Source organism: Macaca nemestrina, chromosome 14 (assembly GCF_043159975.1).
Source record: "Macaca nemestrina isolate mMacNem1 chromosome 14, mMacNem.hap1, whole genome shotgun sequence".
NCBI lineage: Eukaryota > Metazoa > Chordata > Mammalia > Primates > Cercopithecidae > Macaca > Macaca nemestrina.
Window position 1 is genome coordinate 4,136,501 of NC_092138.1, and position 24,001 is coordinate 4,160,501.

The 24,001-nt window shown below is 42.9% G+C and overlaps 1 protein-coding gene and 1 pseudogene across 4 annotated transcripts in view; one reads left to right on the top strand and one right to left on the bottom strand.

The window, feature by feature from the left end:
- Positions 1-898: 898 nt before the first annotated feature.
- The window catches only part of LOC105498887 (zinc finger protein 169), a 50,377-nt gene continuing 27,274 nt past the window's right edge, over positions 899-24,001 (bottom strand). For 3 of the 4 annotated variants that reach the window (XM_011771266.2, XM_011771267.2, XM_071077520.1), the window contains exons 3-5: positions 17,707-17,833; positions 17,115-17,210; positions 899-10,691 (exon numbers count right to left, since the gene is read on the bottom strand). In XM_011771266.2, coding sequence (XP_011769568.2) covers positions 9,133-10,691; positions 17,115-17,210; positions 17,707-17,833 — 1,782 coding nt within the window. In that variant the 3' untranslated portion in view covers positions 899-9,132. The remainder of the gene's footprint in view (positions 10,692-17,114; positions 17,211-17,706; positions 17,834-24,001) is intronic. The other variant, XM_011771269.2, reaches the window with a different exon arrangement.
- LOC105498886 (non-selective voltage-gated ion channel VDAC1 pseudogene) lies at positions 21,967-22,429 on the top strand (annotated as a pseudogene).

Sequence of the window (24,001 nt, forward strand, 5' to 3'; positions counted from 1 at the left end):
CCTCTGTGATATTCTTCCAAAAAATCAGTAATGCCAATCTAATAAGAAAACATCAGACACGTCCAAATTGAGACATTCTATAAAGTTCCCGGGCAGTTCTCTTTAAGTGAAGGTCATGAAAAACAAAGACTGACAGACTTACAGACTGGAGGAGACTAAAGCGATGTGATCACTAAATGCCACATGGGATCCTGATGGAATCTAGATCAGAAGACATGGAATAGCGAAAACCTAGTGGAAAGTCTAAATAAAGTGTGTAGTTCAGTTAATAGTGTCGTCCCAATGTTAGTCTCCTAACTCTGGCAAATGTACCACGGTTCTTTTTTTTTTTTTTTTTTTTTTTTTTTTTTTGAGACGGAGTCTCACTCTGTCCCCCTTGCTGGAGTGCAGTGGCTGGATCTCAGCTCACTGCAAGCTCCGCCTCCCGGGTTCAGGCCATTCTCCTGCCTCAGCCTCCCAAGTAGCTGGGACTACAGGCGCCCGCCACCTCGCCCGGCTAGTTTTTTTGTATTTTTTAGTAGAGACGGGGTTTCACTGTGTTAGCCAGGATGGTCTCGATCTCCTGACCTCGTGATCCACCCGTCTCGGCCTCCTAAAGTGCTGGGATTACAGGCTTGAGCCACCGCGCCCGGCCATGTACCACGGTTCTGTAAGATGTTAACATTAGGAGAGAAACGTGAACTGACCAGCTGGCCCATGGCACCCTACTGTAAGAATAGACTTCACTTATTTATATATTTACGATTGACACACACTCCTAAGTTTTTTCCCCCCCCAATGCTTTATAAATCATTAGTATACTCAATTAGATTGATACTCAAATTGTCCCAACTCAGATTTGGCCAATGAGTGGGAGTTCCTTCAAACTGATTCTTCTGTCCTAGAGGCATATTCCATCTTTTTTTTTTTTTTTTTTTTTTTTAATGCATTTCCTTTTTGGCCTGACAAAGTATTTCAGGATCATCAAATCCTAGTCCTGAAAGCAGCCACTTCTTCAGGTCATCCTGATTTTCATTACTGAAAAATGGTGTTAGAGATTAAGATCTGGATACCACCTGTGCTCACTGCTACTGGTGTGTCTGTGCTTCTTAAGTCTTTTCAGTGGACAGACCTAGAAAATGCATACGTGTGTATACACAAACATACAGATATATGCACACATACACATGCATACAAAGATGCATGTGCACATATACATGCATGGATACACACACACACATCTTTGGAATCAAATGTTCACACCAATACTTCCAATTCCAGTCCATCCTCACAGGATTCTTTTTTGTTTTCCCCATTACTCATTTGTAGGACTTTTCTTCCACAGCGAGAACCCTGGCTCTCAATAACATAGACACATGTACTCATTTGCTCAATCTTATAATGCATACAAAATAGTTTCAGGATTGCTTTGCCCATACCACTACAAAACACAAACCTACTAGAGTTTGGATTTGTTTGTAATTCTAATTCACATATAACAAACCCTGCCCAACCAAGACTGAGGGGGTCTAGTCAAACACTGTGTGCATTATTTTCCCTTCTTTCTTATACAAGAGGTAACAAACTCTATATGCTTTTTCCACTTTGCTCTTTTCAGTTAACATTTCTAAAAATCACTCCGTAACAGTTTGCTGGTATCTTCTTCATTCTTTTCACAATTACATTTGACTCCATCACGTATTATTCAATCCTTTCCTATGCTTGAATGTCCACGCAACTTCCAATATTTTGCAACTATAAATAATGCTGATAAGTAATCGTGTGCACCTGTACATTCATATCACTGAAGGTGACTTTTTTTTCCTTCTTGAGATGGAGTTTCGCTCTTGTTGCCCAGGCTGGAGTGCAATGGTGTGATCTTGGCTCACCGCAACCTCCGCCTCCTAGGTTCAGGACCTCAGCATCCTTAGTAGCTGGGATTACAGGTATGTGACACCATGCCTGATTAATTTTGTATTTTTAGTAGGGATGGGGTTTCTCCATATTGGTCAGGCTGGTCTCGAACTGCCGACCTCACCTTGGCCTCCCAACGTGTTGGGATTACAGGCGTGAGCCACCACGCCTGGACTCTTTTTTTTTTCTTTTGAGACAGAATTTCCCTTTGTTGCCCAGGCTGTAATGCAGTGGCATGATCTCAGCTCACTGCAACCTCCGCCTCCCAGGTTCAAGCAATTCTCGTGCCTCAGCCTCTTGAGTAGCTGGGATTACAGGCGACCACCACCACATCTGGCTGATTTTTTGTATTTTAGTAGAGACAGGGTTTCACTATGTTGCCCAGGCTGGTCTCGAACTCCTGAGCTCAGGCAAACTGCTCATCCAGGCCTGCCAAAGTGCTAGGATTACAGACGTGGGCCACCACATGCAGCCTGGAGGTGACTCTCAAGGGATAAATTCTTAGAAGTGCACTTGCTTGCTGTGTCAACAGGTATGTGTATATATAATTAAATACTGCCAAATTTAAGTCTATAGAACTTAAAACATTTTGCATTCCCACCAACAATGTATGAAAATGCCTGTTTCTCCAGTCTCAGCCATAGAGAGTACTGTTAAGTTTTTAAATTTTTGACAATCTGATGGGTGAGAAATGGTATCTCAGTGTAGTTGTAATTTACGTTTCTCTTACCATGAGTGAAGTTCAATGTCTTTTCATATATTTATACGTCTTTTGGTAAAGAGTCTGTGCATGTCTTTTGCCCAGTTTTCTATAGGATTTCTAATCTTTTCCCCCTCAATTTTTAAAACATCTACAAAGTAAGTATTAACCCCTCCTTTTTTTTTTCTTTTTCTTTTGGAGACGGAGTTTCACTCTTGTTGCCCAGGCTGGAGTGCAATGGCGCGACCTGAGCTCACTGCAACCTCTGCCTCCCCGGTTCAAGCAATTCTCCTGTCTCAGACTCCCAAGTAGCTGGGATTATAGACGGGGACAATCACGCCTGGCTAATTTTTGTATTTTTAGTAGAGACAGGGTTTCACCATGTTTGTCAGGCAAGTCTCGAACTCTTGACCTCAGGTGGTCCGCCCTCCTCAGCCTCCCAAAGTGCTGGGATTACAGGTGTGAGCCACCGCGTCCGGCCTCAGGATTAACCCTTTATCGGTGAAGTATGGTGATTTACATGTTGATAAGGATTTTTTGTAGTCATTTGTCTTTTGATGTTATGGTACACTTTGTCCATGCAAATGCTATTTGGTATTTGTAGACATTATTTATTAATCCTTTATTGGCTCTGGATTTAGAATTAGAAAGCCTCGCCGTATACCAGGTTAAAGATTATTTCATTCATGTTTTCTTATAGCATGTTTCTAGTATCCATGTTTCTTCTGGCAATGTGAAAAAAAATATATTTTTTTCACATTAAAATCTCTGACCCATTATAAATTCTCGTGTATGACGGGAGGAATGGAATTTTATTATTTTCCAAATGGCTAGTCAACGTCCCATTTATTAAAAGAGTATTTGCCACAGTCATGTGATATTCTACCTTTCGATAGGCATTTTTTAATGCATTCTGCTCTTGTTACTTTGACCTATTCATGTGCCAGTGCTATGATGTTGCTTAAATTATACAGGCTTTGTAAAGTTTTCAAATCTGGAAGGGCTAGTCCCTCTAAAGCACTTCCTGTGCAGCAATTTTGTTGGAATTCTTTAATTTTCCATGTGGATTTTAGCATTAACTTACAGTCCATGTCAATGAAAAAACTCATTAAAATTTTTTTTTTTTTTTTTTTTTTTTTTTAGACAGAGTTTCGCTCTTTTTGCCCGGGCTGGAGTGCAATGGCGTGATCTCGGCTCACCGCAACCTCCGCCTCCCAGGTTCAAGCGATTCTCCTGCCTCAGCCTCCCGAGTAGCTGGGATTACAGGCATGTGCCACCACGCCCGGCTAATTTTGTATTTTTAGTAGAGATGGGGGTTTCTCCATGTGGGTCAGGTTGGTCTTGAACTCCCGATCTCAGGTGATCCATCCGACTCGGCCTCCCAAAGTGCTGGGATTACAGGCGTGAGCCACCGCGCCCGGTGAGAATTTTTAATGAGATTGCAAAATTTTGTAAACTATAAGGTGAGATTGACATCTTTATTATATTGAGATGTTCTCACCAAGAAAAGAGGATGCCTTTCTATTTATTGAAGTCTATTTCTGGTTTCAGTGGTGCTTTACAGTTTTCTACTTGTTGGTTTCGAACATCCTTTATTAAACTTATTCCTAAACATTTTATCTTAATCCAATGTCACCAAAATTGGAGTCACTTTTTTTTTTTTTTTTTTTTGGAGACAGAGTCTCACTCTTGTTGCCCAGGCTATAGTGCTATGGTGCAATCTCGGCTCACAGCAACCTCCACCTCCTGGGTTCAAGTGATTCTCCTGCCTCAGCCTCCCGAGTAGCTGGGATTACAGGTGCCCACCACCATGTATTTTTAGTAGAGACGGGGTTTCTCCATGTTGGTCAGGGTGGTCTTGAACTCCCAACCTCAGGTGATCCGCCTGCTTTGGCCTCCCAAAGTGCTGGGATTAGAGACGTGAACCATCGCACCCGGCCTGGAGTCACTAATTTTACATTTCATTTTGTGCTGCTTTTAGGTATTAACAGCCAGCTCTATTATATTCAAGAGTTCAAACGGAGTAACCCTAAAGAAGATGTTTTTGTGGTATGTTTTTTCTTTTCAAAAGGACTATAGCTGAATCTATTTTTATTTTTAATTTTTTTTTTGACACGGAGTATTGCTCTGTCACCCAGGCTGGAGTGCAGGGGCACGATCTCTGCTCACTGCAAGCTCCGCCTCCCGGGTTCACACCATTCTCCTGCCTCAGCCTCCCGAGTATAGGCACCCGCCACCCACACCCGGCTAATTTTCTGTACTTTTTAGTAGAGATGGGGTTTCACTGTGTTAGCCAGGATGGTCTCGATATCCTGACCTCGTGATCTGCCCGCCTCGGCCTCCCAAAGTGCTGGGATTACAGGCGTGAGCCACCGCGCCCGTCCGGGCATAGATTTCTTATTTCTATAAAACACTGATATTCATTTCAGGAGTGGTTTTCTATTAACCTAATCAAATCATTCTTTCCCCTTCTTTCATCACCATTTTTATCTAAAAGAGAGGTTTCAGATGTATCTAGCAGAGATATTTAAAAAAAAGTTCCATGTATATATATATGTAAGATATATAAATATATATATATACACACACACTTTTTTTTTTTTTTTAAGACAGTGTCTTGCTCTTGTCACCCAGGCTGGAGTGCAATGGCACGATCTTGGCTCACTGCAACCTCCGCCTCCCGGGTTCAAGTGATTCTCCTGCCTCAGCCTCCCGAGTAGTTGGGATTACAGGTACTCACCACCACGCTCTGCTAATTTTTGTATTTTTAGTAGAGATGGGGTTTTGCCATGTTTGTCAGGCTGGTCACGAACTCCTGACCTCAAGGGATCCACTCACCTTGGCCTCCCAAAGTGTGGGGATTACAGGAGTGCGCCACTGCGCCGGGCCTGTTTTTTATTTATATTATCAGTTATCAGGTCCATTTTGGGTGAATGGCCATAGAAACTTCCATTATGGAAAAACACTTTCAAGTAAAAGGTCAATATACATGCTGGAATGGTTATTCTTTCTATTTATATTCTCAGTAGAAATTTTTAAACTTCTGGCATGAAATGACGCCACACCACACATACACGTGCATACACACACACACACACACACACGCACACCCTGCTTCCCTTGTGACTTCAGCTCTGGCCACTGGATAACTCACTGAGGCAAAATGGCTTCAGTGAAAATGTATTGATAAGGGCTGTCCCCAGTGGTCTCAAGGCATCCCCACCAAAGCTAACCCAAAGACCATCTCCAGCTGAGATGCTGGGTCAGTGACCCCCATCTGTCATTCTTCTTTCATCTATCCTCCCAAGGCGAATTTTCCCAAACTAAAATCTTTCTTTTCATTCTGGTGAAAAACCCCTCTGAGCCAGCAGTGGCTCCAAGCACTGGGGAGACTGACCATGCAGTAAACACTTGGTGCTGAAGGAACAGGGCCAGGGCCAGTCTTGATGTAGGCATTTGTCAGGATCTAGGGCATTTGGGCTCTGGGGATCAAGGAACAGGAGGGACTACAGCTAAAGGGGCAGTGTCTTGGGCTGGATAGAAGGGTGGATGGCTTCAGAGTCTTAGCTCCTGACTGGAGTTTTAAGGAAAGTTGTGGCTGACGGGCTGGATCACTGGCACGCAGGCATAGCTAACGTGACAGGGATGTGAATAAATGCCCTTCAATCTGGAGTCAGGGAAGTTGAGCTTGTGGCCAGCATCTCTCATCACAGACACTGGAAGACTTAGGAAGAGGTGAGGTTGAATACCGTAATATCCCCGTCCCATAGGACAGTAGTCTAGAATAAATATGCAGAGTAATTCCTCCATGTCTCCGAAGAGGTTGAATGCCTTGGGGCTCTCCTAAAAGTATCAGTGAATGAGGTACATAGCCAGGTATGCAGCTTTGTAGAGAAGCAGTTTATTAAAACAAAAGACCATAAAATACAAACGACCGCTGTGCAGAAAGTAAAGCATAAACCAACTATCTCATGATCAATGAAGGAAAGCAACTCTTTTTTCTCCATTCCATATCAGGAAAGTGGAACATCTATTATTGGTTTCTGCCATCTTCACACTTATGGAGAAAGGAAAGGAATGGTCAGGAGAGCACTCTGTGGCAGGTGCTCATGGCTAGACACGAATTTTGGAAGTCCAGAAGTCAGAGTGTTATGGACTAAATTGTGTCCCTCCCCACCGCAATTCATATGTTGAAGCCCTAATCCCCAATATAACTGTTTTTGCATACAGGACATTTAAAGTTGTAATTAAGGTTAAAATGAAGTCTTTAGGGTGTTGCCCTAATCCACTATCACTGGTGTCCTTTTAACGAGAGACATCAGGAAAGTGTGTGTACAAAGAATAAGCTATGTGACACCACAGAGGGAAGGCAGCCATCTGCAGGCCAAGGAGAGAGGCCTTAGTAGAAACCAAACCTGTCAACACCCCATTCTAGGACTTCCAGTTTCCTGACCTGTGAGAAGCTAAATGTTCTATTGTTTAAGGCACCCAGTCTGTTGTTTTCTTAAGTTAGCCCTAGCAAATTAATACAGATTTTGGTACTGTGATAGGGATGCTTTGTAACCCTAAAATGTGGAAGTGGCTTGGAACTGGGTTCTTGGTAGAAAGAAGCTACAAGAGTTTTGAGGCACATGTTAGGAAAAGCCTGGATAACCTTTAAAACACTGTTGGTAGGAATGTAGATGTTAAAGGTTCTGGGCTGGGTGTGGTGGCTCACACTTTGAGAGGGCAAAGCAGGAGGATCATTTGAGGCCAGGTGTATGAGACCAGCCTAAGCAACACAGCAAAAACCCGTATCTACAAAATTTGTTCTTTTTTTTTTCTTTAAGGTGATTATGGTGAGGTCTCAGACAGAAATGAGGAATGGGTAACGGGAAACTGGAATCCTTGCAAAGGACTTGCCCAAATTGCATTCTAGTGTTTTGTGGAGTATAGAAGTTGTGAGTGAGGCAATGCAGAATATTCAGGTGATATTTCTACACAAAGTGATGCAAGTGGAGCCTGTCTTCTCCTTGCTGCTTATAGTAAAATGTGAAAGGAGAAAGATAAATTGAAGGAACTGTTAAGCAAAAAAGAACCAGTACTTAAAGATTTGGAAAACTCTCCGCCTGTCCGCATTGCAAAAAATGAGAAAGTATGTTCTCGAAAGAACACTAGGGTGTGGCTGGACAACCATGTGATAAAGAGATTGGTATAGGTCTGAATGGAACCAGTTAACCATCTCACCAGAAATGCTGCCAGCTTGAACTGAATAGAGAAAGACACAGGACAAATGAAGGCAGGCTGTTGGACTTCTGGGATTCTACAGGAAGGTACAAGAAAAGGGAAGAATGTGATTCTCAAAGGTTCTAATGGCTCCAGAGAGTACAGGGCTAGAGGGCAAGTGTGTCTCCTTCTCAATTTCAGTGGGCCAGGAGCCACTGCCCAGGGCCAAGGAAGCGACACTGCAGCTCCCGTGAGCCCAAAAAGTAGGGCTGCAGTGTTTTAAAGGTCATCCAGGCTTTTCCTAACATGTGCCTCAAAACTCTTGTAGCTTCTTTCTACCAAGAACCCAGTTCCAAGCCACTTCCACATTTTAGGTTACAAAGCATCCCTACACAGTACCAAAATCCAGCTGGCCCACAGGGCAGAGCACTGAGCCAAAGGGGATTATTCTCGAAACTTAAAATCTAATGGAAGTTGCCTTGCCAGGTTTGAGACTTGCTGAGGATCCATCATTCTTCATTTCTTTCTCATGTCTCTCCTTTGGAATGGGGAGTTCAGCCTCTGCTTGTCCCACCATTGTATAATATTTTGGAAGCAGATAATCTGTCTGGTTTCACAGGATCACAGCTGGAGAATTTTGCCTAAGGATGAATTGTACCTAAAGTCTCATTCATGCTTGGTTTAGATGATATTTAAATGAGATTTTGGATCTAGAGTTGAAGTTGAAATGGGTAAAGAATTTTGGGACTGTTGGGATCCTGTGAATGTATTTTGTATGTTTGAAGGACCTGAACTTTGGTAGTGGAGTGTTATAGACTAAATTGGGTTTCCCAAGAATTCATGTTGAAGTCCCAACCCTGTAGTGTGACTGTGTCTGGAGATAGGGCCTTTAAGAAGGTTATGAAGGTTAAATGAGGCCATATGGCTGTGGCTCTATCCAGAATGACTGGTATCCCTACAAGAGGAGGAAGCCACACCAGGAAAGTATACACACAGAAAAAAGGCCACGTGAGGATGTGGCCAGAAAGCAGCCATCCGCAAGCCAAGCAGAGAGGCTTTAGCAGCAGCCAAACCTACCAATACCTTCATCTGGGACTTCCTGCCTCCATAAATATGAAAATAGAGTTCTGTTGTTAAAGTCACCCAGCCTGGGGTACTTTGTTGTGGAATCCCTAGCAAGCCAAGACAAACTGTGAATATAGAAGGTAAACCAAAATTCAACTATCTCATGATCAATGAAAGAAAGCAATATTTTCTTTTTCCATCCAATTTCAGGAAACTGAAGCATTTACTAGTGATTTCTGCCAGCTTCACACGCACGAGGAAAGGAAAGGTCAAAAGATCTCTTGGGGTAGGAGCTGATGACCAGACTTGGTCCTCCTATGTCTATGTAAGTGAGACTTCTGGCTAAAGCCACGTCCACACTCCCTGCAGACATACGGCTTTTCCCCAGAATGGGTCCGCTGATGCCGGATGAGGGCAGACTTAAAGCCGAAGCCGCGCCCACATTCATCGCAGACGCAGGGCTTTTCTCCCGAGTGTGTCCTTCGGTCAGAGATAAGGTGTGACTTCTGGCCAAGTCCTTGCCCACACACCCTGTCAACATAAAGCTCCTCCTCTGAGTGTGTCCTCTGGTGTCGGGTGAGGAGCGACTTAAAGCCAAAGGCGCGCCCACACTCGGGGCACAGATAAGGCTTCTCCCCGGTGTGTGTCCTCTGGTGTCTGATGAGGGTGACCTTCTGACCAAAGCCACGCCCACAATCAGGGCACAGGTAGGGCTTCTCCCCTGTGTGTGTCCTCTGGTGTCCAATGAGGGTGACCTTCTGGCTGAAACCCCGCCCACACTGGGGGCACAGGTAAGGCTTCTCCCCTGTGTGTGTCCTCTGGTGCCTGATGAGAGTGACCTTCTGGCGAAAGCTGTGCCCACACTCGGCACAGACATAAGGCTTCTCCCCTGAGTGTGTGACCTGGTGACTAAGGAGGAGTGACTGCTGCCTGAAGCCACGCCCACACTCGAGGCACAGGAAGGGCCTCTCGCCTGTGTGTGAGCTCTGGTGCTGGAGGAGGGATGCCTTCTGGCAAAAGCCTCTCCCACACTCGGGACACACAAAGGGCTTCTCCTCCAAGTGTGTCCTCTGGTGTAGAATGAGGGCTATCTTCTGGCGAAAGCCTCGCCCACACTCCTGACATACAAAGGGCCTCTCCCCGGAGTGAATCCTCTTGTGATTAGTGAGGGAGGATGTATACCTGAAGTGTCGCCCACATTCCCTGCACACATACGGCTTCTCCCCCGAGTGCTTCCTCTGGTGTATGGAGAGGGAGGCCTTCTGGCTAAACTGACGCCCACACTCTGGACACAGGTATGGCTTCTCCCCGGTGTGTGTCCTCTGGTGCTTGATAAGGTCTGATCTCTGGCAAAAGCCTCTCCCACATTCAGGGCACACATGATGCTTCTGGTGGCTGAACAGGCTTGACTTTTTGCTAAGTCCCAGTCTATAGTTTCCACGTATGACTGCTCCAGATTCTGAGGTGTCTACTCCCTTCAACATTGTGTCTGACCCCCCAGGACTCATCCTCTGGGCCAGGCGAAGGTCTATTCCTCCTTGTGTGTTCCCTTCCAACCATTCTACTGGGTCACCTTGATGTGGGCTGAAGAATGTCCTAGAAATTCTGCTTGGCCTCTTTCTTAATGAGGTGTCGGGGCCTTCTGTCTCTCCACTTTCTCCTTTTTCACTAGAGCATCTTGGAGCTTCTAGTTGGAAGTCACTTCCTGCAGATGAGCTTGGGAAGATCTGTGTGGGATGACCACTTAGTGCATATGGTCTGAGGAGCTGTGAGCTAGAAAAGGCCACCAGGTGGGGAAGACTGGGCTGGAATTCTGTCCTAGGCTCTGCTAGAGAGAAAGTCTCGGTCAGAATCACCACAGGTGCCTGTGGATTGCAATACCTGCCCAGCAGTTTTCTTCAGATGTTCACAACAAAGACCTATCTTCCAACCCACAAGGGCACATTACATGCTCTATTGCAGCACAGAAAACCCACACTACAAATTAGTCCTATCAGCCAAACCAGAAAGTTCAAAAAAGCATCACAGGCAGCTTCAGCTCTATAAACTGCTGCAAGTAGAGTTACACATTGATTTTCCTTTCTTGGGCGCTGCTCTCTTGCTTTTGCTCCAGCTCACGCCTATGAAACCTTGCCTGAGAAACATTTGTTTGGCCTGCTGTTTATGCAAGAGCCAAGAACTTGGTGTCTGAGCTGCGGTAAGTAACAGACTGATTACGATCCTGAAGATGCTATAAATAAGATCTAAACATCTGAACGGGAGCCATATTTTGGGCTTCCTTGACTGTGGCGACTCAAGTAAGGGGCACCCACGAATCAGATAGGCTGCAGCAAGAGATACTGGTTCCTGTGTGGAACAGGCTTTAGGCCAGGGAGCTTCCATAGCAGCCTGATGTGAGTTGTCTCCTGAACTGCTGCATGGACACTCTTAAGTCCTCTTGAAGAAGAGGAATCTCTGATGCTGCCCTCCTGGCAAACGAGGGTGCTATCCTCTAGCCTCTGGGCAGACTGCGGCCAAGTATATTCCCCGAATAGCATTGCACAACACTGCGTACACTGTTTTGCTCAACAATCCAGGATTTTTTAAAAATCTGGCGAATTAAGGAGAAGTTCAGCGTTTGAAGGTTAGTAATAGATGACTTATTAGCATAAAGATGTTTCAGGGATTATATATATTTTGGCTTAAGCATATTCTTATCCAAAACTGTTAAAACTATACAAATTTACTTTTTCAAAAAATTTTGTTTCTAGGTTTAAATAGGCTGCCAATTGGAGATAATACTAATTCCCATGATGGTATAAATTAAACGCTCTGGAAAGTGGCAGCGCTTTCAGCTTCCATAAGTTGATACCATAACTCCTAGGTAATTATGGACTAAGTTCTTTTTTTTTTTTTTTTTTTTGAGACAGAGTTTCACTCTGTCACCCAGGCTGGAGTGTAGTGGCGCTATCTCAGCTCACTGCACCTCCACCTCCTGGGTTTAAGCAATTCTCCCACCACAGTCTCCCGAGAAGCTGGGATTACAGGCGCACCCATCACGCCTGGCTAACGATGTTGGCCAGGCTGGTCTCAAACTCCTGACCTCAAGTGATCCACCCACCTTGGCCTCCCAAAGTGCTGGGATTACAGGCGTGAGCCACCGCACCCAGCCCCTGGAACAAATTTTTAAGAGCATTGATCAGAAATGTGCCCCGCAAGTAGCAACCCATAGCAAGAAACTGAATCAGGGTTTTGAGTGCCCTATCAGAACAGAAGTGAAGAATTTAATGGAATTAAACTATTTAACAGAAGACCCTTGGTTCAAGGCAGACGATTATAAATAGAATACTGATTTATATGTTATTCCATTTGTTAACTATTTTTAATCACAAAATATGTATTTCTTATTTTTGACCATACTATTCCTAAGAAAAACTCCTTGTATCGTTGATTAGAGTCAGTAAGATCATATCTGCAAGAGCGAACTTAAGCAGCTTTAGGGATTGCCATTCACAGTCCATCTGGAATACAGAGAAGGTCCTTCGTATTAAAATATTCCAGTGGAAAAAGATGTGAGTTTTGCAAGATTACAGCATGCAAAAATCACTACACATAAATCCATTTTATTTCTATGTACCATCAATAAACAACTGAAAATTGACACTTAAAAATAGCATAAAAAATACAACACTTAGGGGCAAATCTGACAAGAGATATGTAAGGCCTGTATACCAGAAATGACAAAACAATGCCGACAAAAATGAAAGAAGTCTTATGTAAATGGAGAGCCACACTGTGTTCACGTACGGTAAGACACAGTATTATTTACATGTAAGTTCTCCACAAATTGATACAGATTCAACTCGATCCCAATCCAAATCTCAGCAGGCATTTTTGATAAAAACTGACAAGCTGATTCTAAAATTCATATGAAAAAAAAAGAATAACGAAAAGAACTTGCAAAAAAAAAGCAAAGATGGAGGATATTTTATTTTATTTTGAGATGGAGTCTCGTCGCACTTTGCCTGAGTTGGAGTGCAATAGTGCGATCTCGGCTCACTGCAACCTCTGCCACCCGAGTTCACACGATTCTCCTGCCTCAGCCTCCCGAGTAGCTGCGATTAGAGGTGCACACCACCACACTCAACTAATTTTTTTTGTATTTTTAGTAGAGATGGGGTTTCACTATGCTGGCCAGACTAGTCTCGAACTCCTGAGCTTGTGATCCGCCTGCCTCGGCTTCCCAAAGAAGATGGAGGATTTACAGTGAGTTCAAGACCTAATAAACCTACAGTAATCAAAACTGCGGTATTGGCATAGAGACACTAACAGAGGAGTAGAAAAAAATATAAAGTCCAGGTATAGACCTATCATATATGGTCAACTGATTTTCCACCAAAGTACATAGGAAATTCAGTAAAGAAAGGGCAGTCTTTTCAATAAATGGTGCTGGAAAAATTGGATATTTGTATGCCCTTCCTCCCCTAAAAAAGGGGAGGCCTGAATTTATGTACATTTTTATATTTACTCAAAATAGGCGTATAGACCTAAATGTAATTAAAAATTATAAAATTACTAAAAGAAAAAAATGAGAACCTTTTTGACCTTAGTTTAGACTAAAATTTCTTTTTTTTTTTTTTTTTTGAGACGGAGTCTCGCTCTGTCGCCCAGGCTGGAGTGCAGTGGCGCGATCTCGGCTCACTGCAAGCTCCGCCTCCCGGGTTCACGCCATTCTCCTGCCTCAGCCTCCCGAGTAGCTGGGACTACAGGTGCCCACAACCGCGCCCGGCTAATTTTTTGTATTTTTAGTAGAGACGGGGTTTCACCGTGGTCTCGATCTCCTGACCTTGTGATCCGCCCGCCTCGGCCTCCCAAAGTGCTGGGATTACAGGTGTGAGCCACCGCGCCCGGCCAAAAATTTCTTAAATATACTACCAAAACTGTAATTCATAAGAGAAAAAATTGAAAACTGGATTTCATCCCAGTTAAAAATTTCTCTTTGAAAGGCACTAGTAAGATTATAAAAAGTAAACCACAGAAAAAATGTTTGTAAATCATGTATCTGATAATGGACTTCTATATAGAATATCTGAAGAACTCTCAAACTCAATAATACAAAAATAAGAAACCACATTTTTAAATGGGCAAAAGATGTGAAAACACACTTCTCTAAAGAAGATATAAGATGGCAAATAAGTGCATGAAGATACTCAACGTCATCGGTCATTAAGAAAATGTCAAAACCACAGTAAGATGCCACTCACTACACAGCTATAAGAACGTCTGAAATTAATACAATAACCAAGCCAAGTTTCGACAGATACGGAACACCCGGAGCTCTCATACACTGCGCTGCCGTGGGAATGCGAAAAGGTGCAGCCACTTTCGAAAGCAGTTTGTGAGTTTCTTAAAAAGTTAAATATAGATTGTATCCATCATCATACAACCCAGCCATTCCAGTCCCAGGTATTTATTCAACAGAAATGAAAGCATTATATTCACACGAAAACTTGTATGCTTAAAACAGCTTTATTTATATTTGTCAAAAATGAAAACCCAAATATCTTTCCATAGGTCAGTATTAAAATGTGACCTAGCCATATAAAGGAATACTCAGCAATAAAAATTAATAAACTATTGATACACACATCATAGATAAAATTCAAAATAATTATGCTGAGTGAAGAAACCAGTTGTATAATCCAGTTATACAAATTCTAGAAAATGCAGACAAATCTATAATTATAGAAAGCTGATCAGTGGTTGCCCAGGTACAGGGGAGGACAGGAAGGAGTGGGAGGTAGGATTACAGTGAGGCAAAAGAAAACTTTCAAGGATGACAGACATGCTTGTTACTTTAGTTGTGGCAGTGGTTTCATGCATGTATACATATACCAAAACTAACCAAATTTTACACCTAAATAAGTGTAGTTTATTATACCTTAAAAACACATCTTATACCTTAGTTACTGTATCTTAATAACATTTTTATCATTATTTTACTTTTTTTTTTGAGACAGAGTCTCACTCTGTAGCTTAGGCTGGAGTACAGTGGTATGATCTCAGTTCACTGCAACCTTCGCCTCCCAGGTTCAAGCGATTCTCACTCCTCAGCCATCTGAGTAGCTGGTATTACAGGCATGCGCCACCAGGCTTGGCTAATTTTCGTGTTTTTAGTAGAGACAGGATTTCGCCATGTTGGCCAGGCTAGTCTCAAACTCCTGGCCTCAGGTGAGGCCACCTCAACCCACCTCAGCCTCCCAAAGTCTGGGATTACAGGCGTGAGCCACTGTGCCCAGCCCATTTTCATATAATGAAATTTTTTTAGAAAGACAAAAGCACTCAGTTGCTACATAGTGTAACACCAGCTATATAGTTATATTTAAAAGCAAAAAACAAAACAAAAATAAAATGCCAGGAAACCATGAAAATAAACAAGAAGATAAAGCAGGCAAAAATTAATTTCTATCTCCCAGCATTCATATAAAATTAATTCTAGTTAGATTAAAGACCTAAATGTTTCTATAATTTGGGATTTCTACAAATCAATAACAAAAAGAATAAACCCACTGAAAAGTAGGCAAATACCTTGAATGGTCAAATCACAGATGGGGAACCAGGAAGGGCCAAGCAACATACGAAAAGATGCTCATGCTCACTAGTAAGCAACTTAAAAACCCGTCTGAGATTTCGCTTCCAGCTGAATAGATGGATAAAACATGAGGTCTGACACTCCCAAATATTGGTGAGGATGTGCAACAAGAATTCTCATAGACTCCTGCTGGGAGCATAAGCTGCCATGCCTACTTGAGAACACAAGTTGGCATAACTTATGTAAGTTGAGGCTATGCATGTCTATGAACTAGCTACTACACACCTAGGTATATATCTTTTTTTTTTCTTTCTTTCTTTGTGAGATGGAGTCTCGCTCTGTCAACCAGGCTGGAGGGCAATGGCGCAATCTCAGCTCACTGCAACGTCCGCCTCCCAGATTCAAGAAATTCTCCTGCCTCAGCCTCCTGAGTAGCTGGGATTACAGGCATGCACCACCATGCCCGGCTAACTTTTCTATTTTTAGTAGAGATGGGGTTTCACCATGTTGGCCAGGCTGGTCTTGAACTCCTGACCTTGTGATCCACCTGCCTCAGCCTCCCAAAGTGCTGGGATTACAGGCGTGAGCCACCGAACCCAGCTGGTATATATCTTAAGAGAAACTCTTGCACGTGTTCCCAAGGAGGCATACATGAATACAGAGCAAGATTATTTCATAGTCAAAAGGTTGGAAACAACTTAATAATATTATGTGCAGAGAAGTTTACAGACATGCAAAACAACACCCTATATGAATGAAGAACCCATCGGATGGAATAAAAGGATAAAGGCAATCATGGAATGCTAACTCAGAAAACAGAGACGGAGGAACAGGACACAATCAGGAAAAGTATGGGGCTATTACCTGGCTTTATAACATGCTATCTCTTAGGCTATACGGCTGCCCCAACCCTACTCATTGTACAGTTTTTCACACCTTGCTGTGATGTTAAATAATCTATGATAAAAGAAACAGAGTTATGAGAATTTACAGGATAGAAATGATGCACAAAAAACTTACCAGGTTAAGAATAGAAACTGGCTGGGCGCGGTGGCTCACGCCTGTAATCCCAACACTTTGGGAGGCCAAAGCAGATGGATTGCCTGAGCTCAGGAGTTCGAGACCAGACTGACCAATATGGTAAAACCCCATTTCTACTAAAAATACAAAAAAATTTAGCTGGGCATGATGGTGGGCACCTGTAGTCCCAGCTACTCAGGAAGCTGGGGCAGAAGAATTGCTTGAACCCAGGAGGTGGAGGTTGCAGTAAGCTGAGATCCTGCCATTGCACTCCAGCCTGGGTGACAGAGCAAGACTCTGTCTCGAAAAAAAAAAAAAACAGGGGCAGAGGACTTAGTCTCAAAGGACAGGTACTGTTTTGAAGATCACGCCAACCACATGAGCCCAAGAATGGAGAAATCCTGAATGTGCTCGAGACAGGAAGCCAAGTGAGGAGTGAGGCTCCCTGATGGAGGAAGGAGATGGAATGCCAGGGGTGCCCTCTCCTGGGGGGAGGCACACAGTGTGGAAGGCAGGCAGTGCCATGCAGCCTTTACCAGCGGCCTAGGAGGCCTGAAGAAGAAGAACTTCCTCCTAGCACTTCAAAAACAGCCCCTCCTTCCTTACCTGCTGTGCTCCTCACTGCCCTGCACCCTCGCCTGCCCAGGGTTCCCCACTCACCTGGACAAAGGTCCAGAAGATGTTCGTTCTCCTCTCTCCAAGGTTCGTTCCCTTGCTCCAGCTGTTCGATGAGTTTTGGTTTGGAAAATGCAATTCCTACTCACAGAAAAAAAAAAAAAAAAAAAAAAAACACAAGGTGATCTTGAGTTAGTGGTTTAAGAGGCTATCTCAGAACTCAGAGCCAACCCAGAAATGCAGTAAACCCAGAAGGTGATAGGGAGGTGCGGGGGTGGAGTAAAACAATGAATGCTGAGACAGGATGAATACAGGGAGGGGATCCTAGACCTAAAAGCAATATGTTCATTCTACCCTGTGCTTGAGTCAATAAAAATATTCCTCCTTTTGAAGGAAGATAATCTTAGAGGAGGAGCCCAGCCAAGGTAAACAGGCCTGAAATGCAGTGTCAGACACATGCTCACAGCACGCACACACACACACGCACACATAAAACTGCTCTACTAAAGTCAGGCATTCTCTGGGGGAATAGGGGAAAAAACTGTTTTTCTTTCTGAGTCAGAGGCATGGCAGCTGCTACGTAAGAGATTAAAATGCCCATAAGCAGAATCTGAAACCTTAAACAGGCCAGTCTTACCCAGGGAGACCAGATGGCTGTAGTTCTCCAGCATCACCTCCCTGTACAGGGTCCTCTGAGCAGAACTCAATAGCTTCCACTCCTTCTGGGTGAAGGCCACAGCCACATCCCGGAAGGCCATCAATGCCTGTAACACAAACACATCCCTGCTCACTCAACAGCCAGCCACGCCCACTAACCAACTTAAGCCACTAACCATAGTCAAGGCAAAAAGAAAGCAGTCCTAGAGCACCCAAGTGAGATTTATAGATCCTGCTTTTAACCTGAAACCTGGTTCCATATGTTCAAGACTATTAATCCCCTCCATACACTGATGCTGGTTCTCTTTCTGGGCTCTCTGTTGTACTGATCGAACGCACAAGTTTGATTATCGCGGCTACACAGCAGGACTTGAAATCGGGTAAACCAATTCCTCTCACTTTATTCTTCATGTTAGAAGTTGATTTAGCTATTTTAAAACAGCCTGTGCCTGTGCCTTTCTATGCAAATTTTACAATAATCTTGTAAAAGCCATTGCTGAAATTTTGATAGGATTCCCATTAAACCTGTATATCAATTTGGTGAGAACTTACATCTCTACTATGTTGGATCTTCAAATTCATAAACACAGTATGTCTCTCCATTTGTTTAGACAGTCTATGATTTATTTCATCAACATTTTGTGATTTTCTGCAAACAGACCCTACACGTTTTGTTAGATTTACACCTAAGAATTTCTTCAGCTTTCTTCTTTTTTTAGTAATTTTAATGGTATTGTATTTTAACTTCAGTGACCGTATGTTCATGCTATGACATACGATACAACTGTTTGTCTGTTTTATCTTCTACATGGCAACTGGACTAAACTTACTTAGCTTTAAAAGTTTTTTTTCCCTTCATTCCTTGAGATTTTCTACATAGACAATCATGTCCTCTGCAAATAGGAACAGTTTCATTTCTTTGCCAATGTGGTTAGAACTTCCAGTGCTATGCTGAATGAGAGTGGTAAGAACAGATATAACCTTGGTTTGTTCCCAATTGTGGAAGGAAAGCATTTAATCTTTCACCATTAAGAATACTGTCCTGGCCAGATGCAGTGGCTCACATCTGTAATCCCAGCACTTTGAGAGGCCAAGGCGGGTGGATCGCGAGGTCAGGAGTTCAAGACCGGCCTGGCCAGGATGGTGAAACACCATCTCTATTAAAAATACAAAACTTAGCTGGGTGTGGTGGTGCGCTCCTGTAGTCCCAGCTACTTAGGAGGCTGAAGCAGAGAATTGCTTGAACCTGGGAGGCAGAGGTTGCAGTGAACCAAGATTGCGCCACTACACTGCAGCCTGGGCAACAGAGCAAAACTCCATCTCAAAAAAAAAAAAAAAAAGAATACCGTTCCATAGACCAGAATCAAGAGTAGATGTTTAACAAAAGTTTTAATTAAAAATAAATTAAATAAAAAATAAATACTGTTCCACAAACAGGATAACCACTACCAGAAAAAAGAAAAACATATTTTTGTGGGGTGTGGAGAAATTGGAAACTTGCACATTGCCAATGGGAATGTAAAACGATACAGTTTCTATGAAAAACGGTTTGGCAGTTCCTCAAAAAATTAAACATGTAATTACCATCTGATCCAACAATTCCATTCCTAGGAATATACCCCCAAAAACTGAAAGCAGGGACTCAGACGGACACTTGTACACCGACGTTCATAGCAATACTGTTCACAACAGCTGGAAACACCCTGAATGTTTATCAACTGAATGAATAAAGAAAATGTGAATGAATGAAAATGAATGAATAAAGAAAATGTGGTATATACATACAATGGAGCATTTTTCAGCCTTAAAAAGGAGGGACATTCTGATGGATGCTTTTAAGAGATAAGCCTTGAAAATATGCCAAGTGACATAAGCCAGTCACAAAAGGACAAATATTGTATGATTCCACTTATGTGAGGTACCTAAAATAGGCAAATTCATACAGACAAAGTAAAACAGAGGTTACCAGGGACTGGGGGGAGTGGGAATGAGGAGTTATTGTTTAATGGATATACAATTTCTATGTGGGATGATGAAAAAATTCTGGAAAGTGGTGATGGTTGCACAACAATGTGAATGTACTTAATGCCACTGAATTGTAAAAGGTTATAAAACAGTCAATTTTGTGTTACGTATTACCAAAATTCAAAAAAGAATGTTAGCTGTAGATTTTTAGAAGATTCTCCTCTGTTCCTATTGTACTGACAGTTTTGTTTACAAATGGTTGTTGAATTCTGCCAAACTCCTATTGCATTAACTGATAAAATAATTAATTTTCTTCTTTAGCCTATTGATATGACCGACATTACATGATTTAAATTAGAAAAAAATGTTTTAACAAAAGAAATTTTTGCTTTATGTTGGTTTATGGCTCAGGATATGTCTATCTTCGTCTATGTTTCCAAAGGCACATGAAAAGAATACGTATTCTGTTCTTATTGGTTGGAATGTCTGCCATTTAAGTTTTATTTCTGTTTGTTCTCTGGGCTTTTTGCCTCTTTGTTTTCTTTACAACTTTCTCATGGGTTACTCAAACTTTTTTATAGTTCTGTCTTGATTTGCCTACAGTGTTTCTTAGTGTATTTCATTGTATAGCTTTTTGCTTTTTTTTTTTTTTTGGAGACAGTATCATTCTGTTGCTCAGGCTGGAGTGCAATGGCGCGATCTCGGCTCACTGCATCCTCCTCCTCCCGAGTTCACGCAATTCTTATGCCTCAGCATCCTGAGTAGCCAGGATTACAGGCCCCCGCCACCACACCTGGCTAATTTTTGTATTTTTAGTAGAGATGGGGTTTCGTCATATTGGCCAGGCTGGTCTTGAACTCCTGACCTCAGGTGATCCCCCTGCCTTGGCCTCCCAAAGTGCTGGGATTACAGGTGTGAGCCACCACGCCCAGCCATTGTATAGCTTTTTAAGTGGTTGCTCTAGGTGCTACATTACATACATATAGCTTATCATAATTTACTGGTGTCATCATTTTACCAGTTTGCTATTTTGTTGTTTTTTTGAGGCAGGGTCTCACTCTGACACCTAGGCTGGAGAGCAGCAGCATGATCATGGCTCACTATAGCCTCAATCTCCCAGTCTACAGCAATCCTCCCACCTCAGCCTCCCAAGTTGCTGGGACCAGGTGTGCATCACCACACCTGGCTAATTTTTTTTTTTTTTTTAAGAGACGGGGTGTTACTATGTTGCCCAGGCTGGTTTCAAACTCCTGAGCTTGAGCAATCCTCCTGCCTCAGCCTCACAAAGTGCTGGCATTAGAGGATAAGCCACCACACCTGGCCCATTTTACCAGTTTGAATAATTGTACAGAACTTACCTCCCATTACATCCCCTTACTCTTTCTGTTTAAAAACATAATTTTCCTAAGTATTTCCTCTATATACATTCAAATCCACATCAGATCATACGATAATCTTTGCTTCCGCCATCAACAAGTTTAGAAAATTCATGTAGAATAGCGATGCCTACTACATTTACCCTATACGTCTTCCTTACCATGTTCTTTTCTTCCTGATTGTTTCAGGGGACCCTGCTACAAACAACTACCTGATACTGGGTAATTCATGAAAAAAAGAGGTTTAATTGACTCACAGTTCCACAGGTTGTACATGAAGCATGGAAGGGAGGCCTCAGGAAACTTACAATCATGGTGGAAGGATGAAGGAGAAGCAAGTAAATCTTCACATTGTGGCAGGAGAAAGAGCAAGCAAGAGAGGGAAGTGCTACACACTTTTAAACTATCAGATCTCGTGAGAACTCATGATCACAAAAAGAGCATGAGGGAAATCTGCCTCCGCACCACAGCCCCTGCCATAGCTGCTTCTGAGCCTGCTGCCGCCACCTCTGAAAAGATGGCTGGGCCACCCATGTAAGAGATCTTGGAAAATCTGCCAGGGATGTCTTCACCAAGGGCTATGGATTTGGCTTAATAGAACTTGATTTGAAAACAAAAGAGAAGAATGGATTGGAATTTACAAGCTCAGGTTCAGCCAACAGTGAGACCACCAAAGTGACAGGCCGTCTGGAAACCAAGTACAGATGGACTGAATATGGCCTGACATTTACAGAGAAATAGAACACTGACAACACACCAGGCACTGAGGTTACTGTGGAAGATCAACTTTCACATGAACTGAAGGTGACTTTCAATTCATCCTTCTCACCTAACACTGGGGAAAAAATGCTAAAATCAAGACAGGGTACAAGCAGGAGCACATTAAACTGGGCTGAGACATGGATTTTGACATTGCTGGGCCCTCAATCCAGGGTGCTCTGGTGCTGGGTTACGAGAGCTGGCTGGCCAGCTACCAGATGAATTTTGAGAATGCAAAGTCCCGAGTGACCCAGAGCAACAGTGCAGTTGGCTACAAGACTGATGAATTCCAGCTTCACACTAAAGTGAATGATAGGACAGTTTGGCAGCTCCATTTACCAGAAGGTGAACAAGTTGGAGACTACTATCAATCTCACCTGGACAGCAGGAAACAGTAACACTAGCTTCGGAATAGCAGCCAAGTATCAGATCGACCCCGATGCCTGCTTCTCAGCTAAAGTGAACAACTCCAGCCTGAGAGGTTTAGGATACACTCAGACCCTAAAGCCAGGTATCAAACTGACACTGTCAGCTCTCCTGGATGGCAAAAATGTCAATGCTGGTGGTCACAAGCTTGGTTGAGGACTGGAATTTCAAGCATAAATGAACACTGTATTTTTTAATTTAAAACTATTTTTGGCCGGGCACGGTGGCTCATGCCTGTAATCCCAGCACTTTGGGAGGCCGAGGCGGGCGGATCATGAGGTCAGGAAATCAAGACCATCCTGGCTAACACGGTGAAACCCTGTCTCTACTAAAAATACAAAAAATTAGCCGGGTGTGGTGGCACGTGCCTGTAGTCCCAGCTACTCGGGAGGCTGAGGCAGGAGAATTGCTTGAACCCAGGAGGCGGAGGTTGCAGTGAACGGAGATCGCGCCACTGCACTCCAGTCTGGGTGACAGAGCGAGACTCCGTTTCTAAACAAACAAACAAACAAACAAACAAACAATTTTGCAGTACAGCAACCTTCAGAATTTAGTGTATCTTTTAATGTTGTATGTCTAGGATGCAAGTATTGCTACATATCATGTTAGACCCCCAAGTTAAAGATGATTCAGCTTTAAGATGTTACCCTTTCAGGGGTACAGAAGAAACCCAATTCAAAAAAGGTTCTTTCAGTGGCAGACTTGGAGGGAACATGGTGGCCCCTCTGAGATGCCAAGTTTCTTTTTTATCTAGAAATAGCTGTAAGTAGAAGCTGGTAATATGTAGGTACTTTGTAAATTGATATTGAGTAAATGAATGAAATTGTGATTTACTGAGAATGGAACATTGGTTTCCCAATCCTAATTGACGAGAGGCTCATTGCTTGATTGTGTGTACAAACTCCCCTGAAAGGGACTTTTTCAGACACAGCGTCATGACCTGTTCCCACCCCAGTTCATCCTCACCTCTTTTACACCAAAAGGACTGCAGGGTGGGTTCGCTGTGTCTTTTCTGCCATTTTGGGGTGGAGAGGGTAGATGTGATGAAACCAGTAATTTAGGACTTACTCCTTCTTGTGTTGTGTTTCTTTGCCCTTGCACCAGAGTATGAAATAGCTTCCAGGAGCTCCAGCTGGAAGCTTGGAAGAGTCTGTGTGATTGTAATCACATGGTGACAACACTCAGACTCTAAACTGGACTTCTATCGTATTCTCACCACTCAGTTTGTTTTTTAGCAGTTTAATGGGTACATTTTAGTGTCTTGCATTTTATGTGGAATTAACTCTTCCCCTTCAAATGCTGTAGTTAATATCAGTTAAAAAAAAAAAACTTGAATAAAATATTGAAACTTTAAAAAAAAAAAACCATCATATCTGTGAGAACTCACTATCACAAAAATAGCATGGGGGAAATCCACTGCCCTGACCCAATCACTTCCCACCAGGACCCCCCCCCAAAACTGAGAATTAAAATTCAACCTGAGATTTGAGATTTGAGGGAGGATACAGAACCAAACCGTATAAGACTCCAGTACCACTCCCAAGTATGATGATTCACTAGACGGACTCATAAACCTCATCATGTAGTTAAACTCATGGCTATGCTTATTGTAGCAAAAGGATGCAAAACAAAATCAGAAAAGGGAAATGGTTTGAGAGACAAGTCTGGAGGAAACCAGACACAAAATGCCAAGAATTCTTTCTCAACAGAGTCACACATGACTCTGTAATTCTTCAGTAATAATTTGTG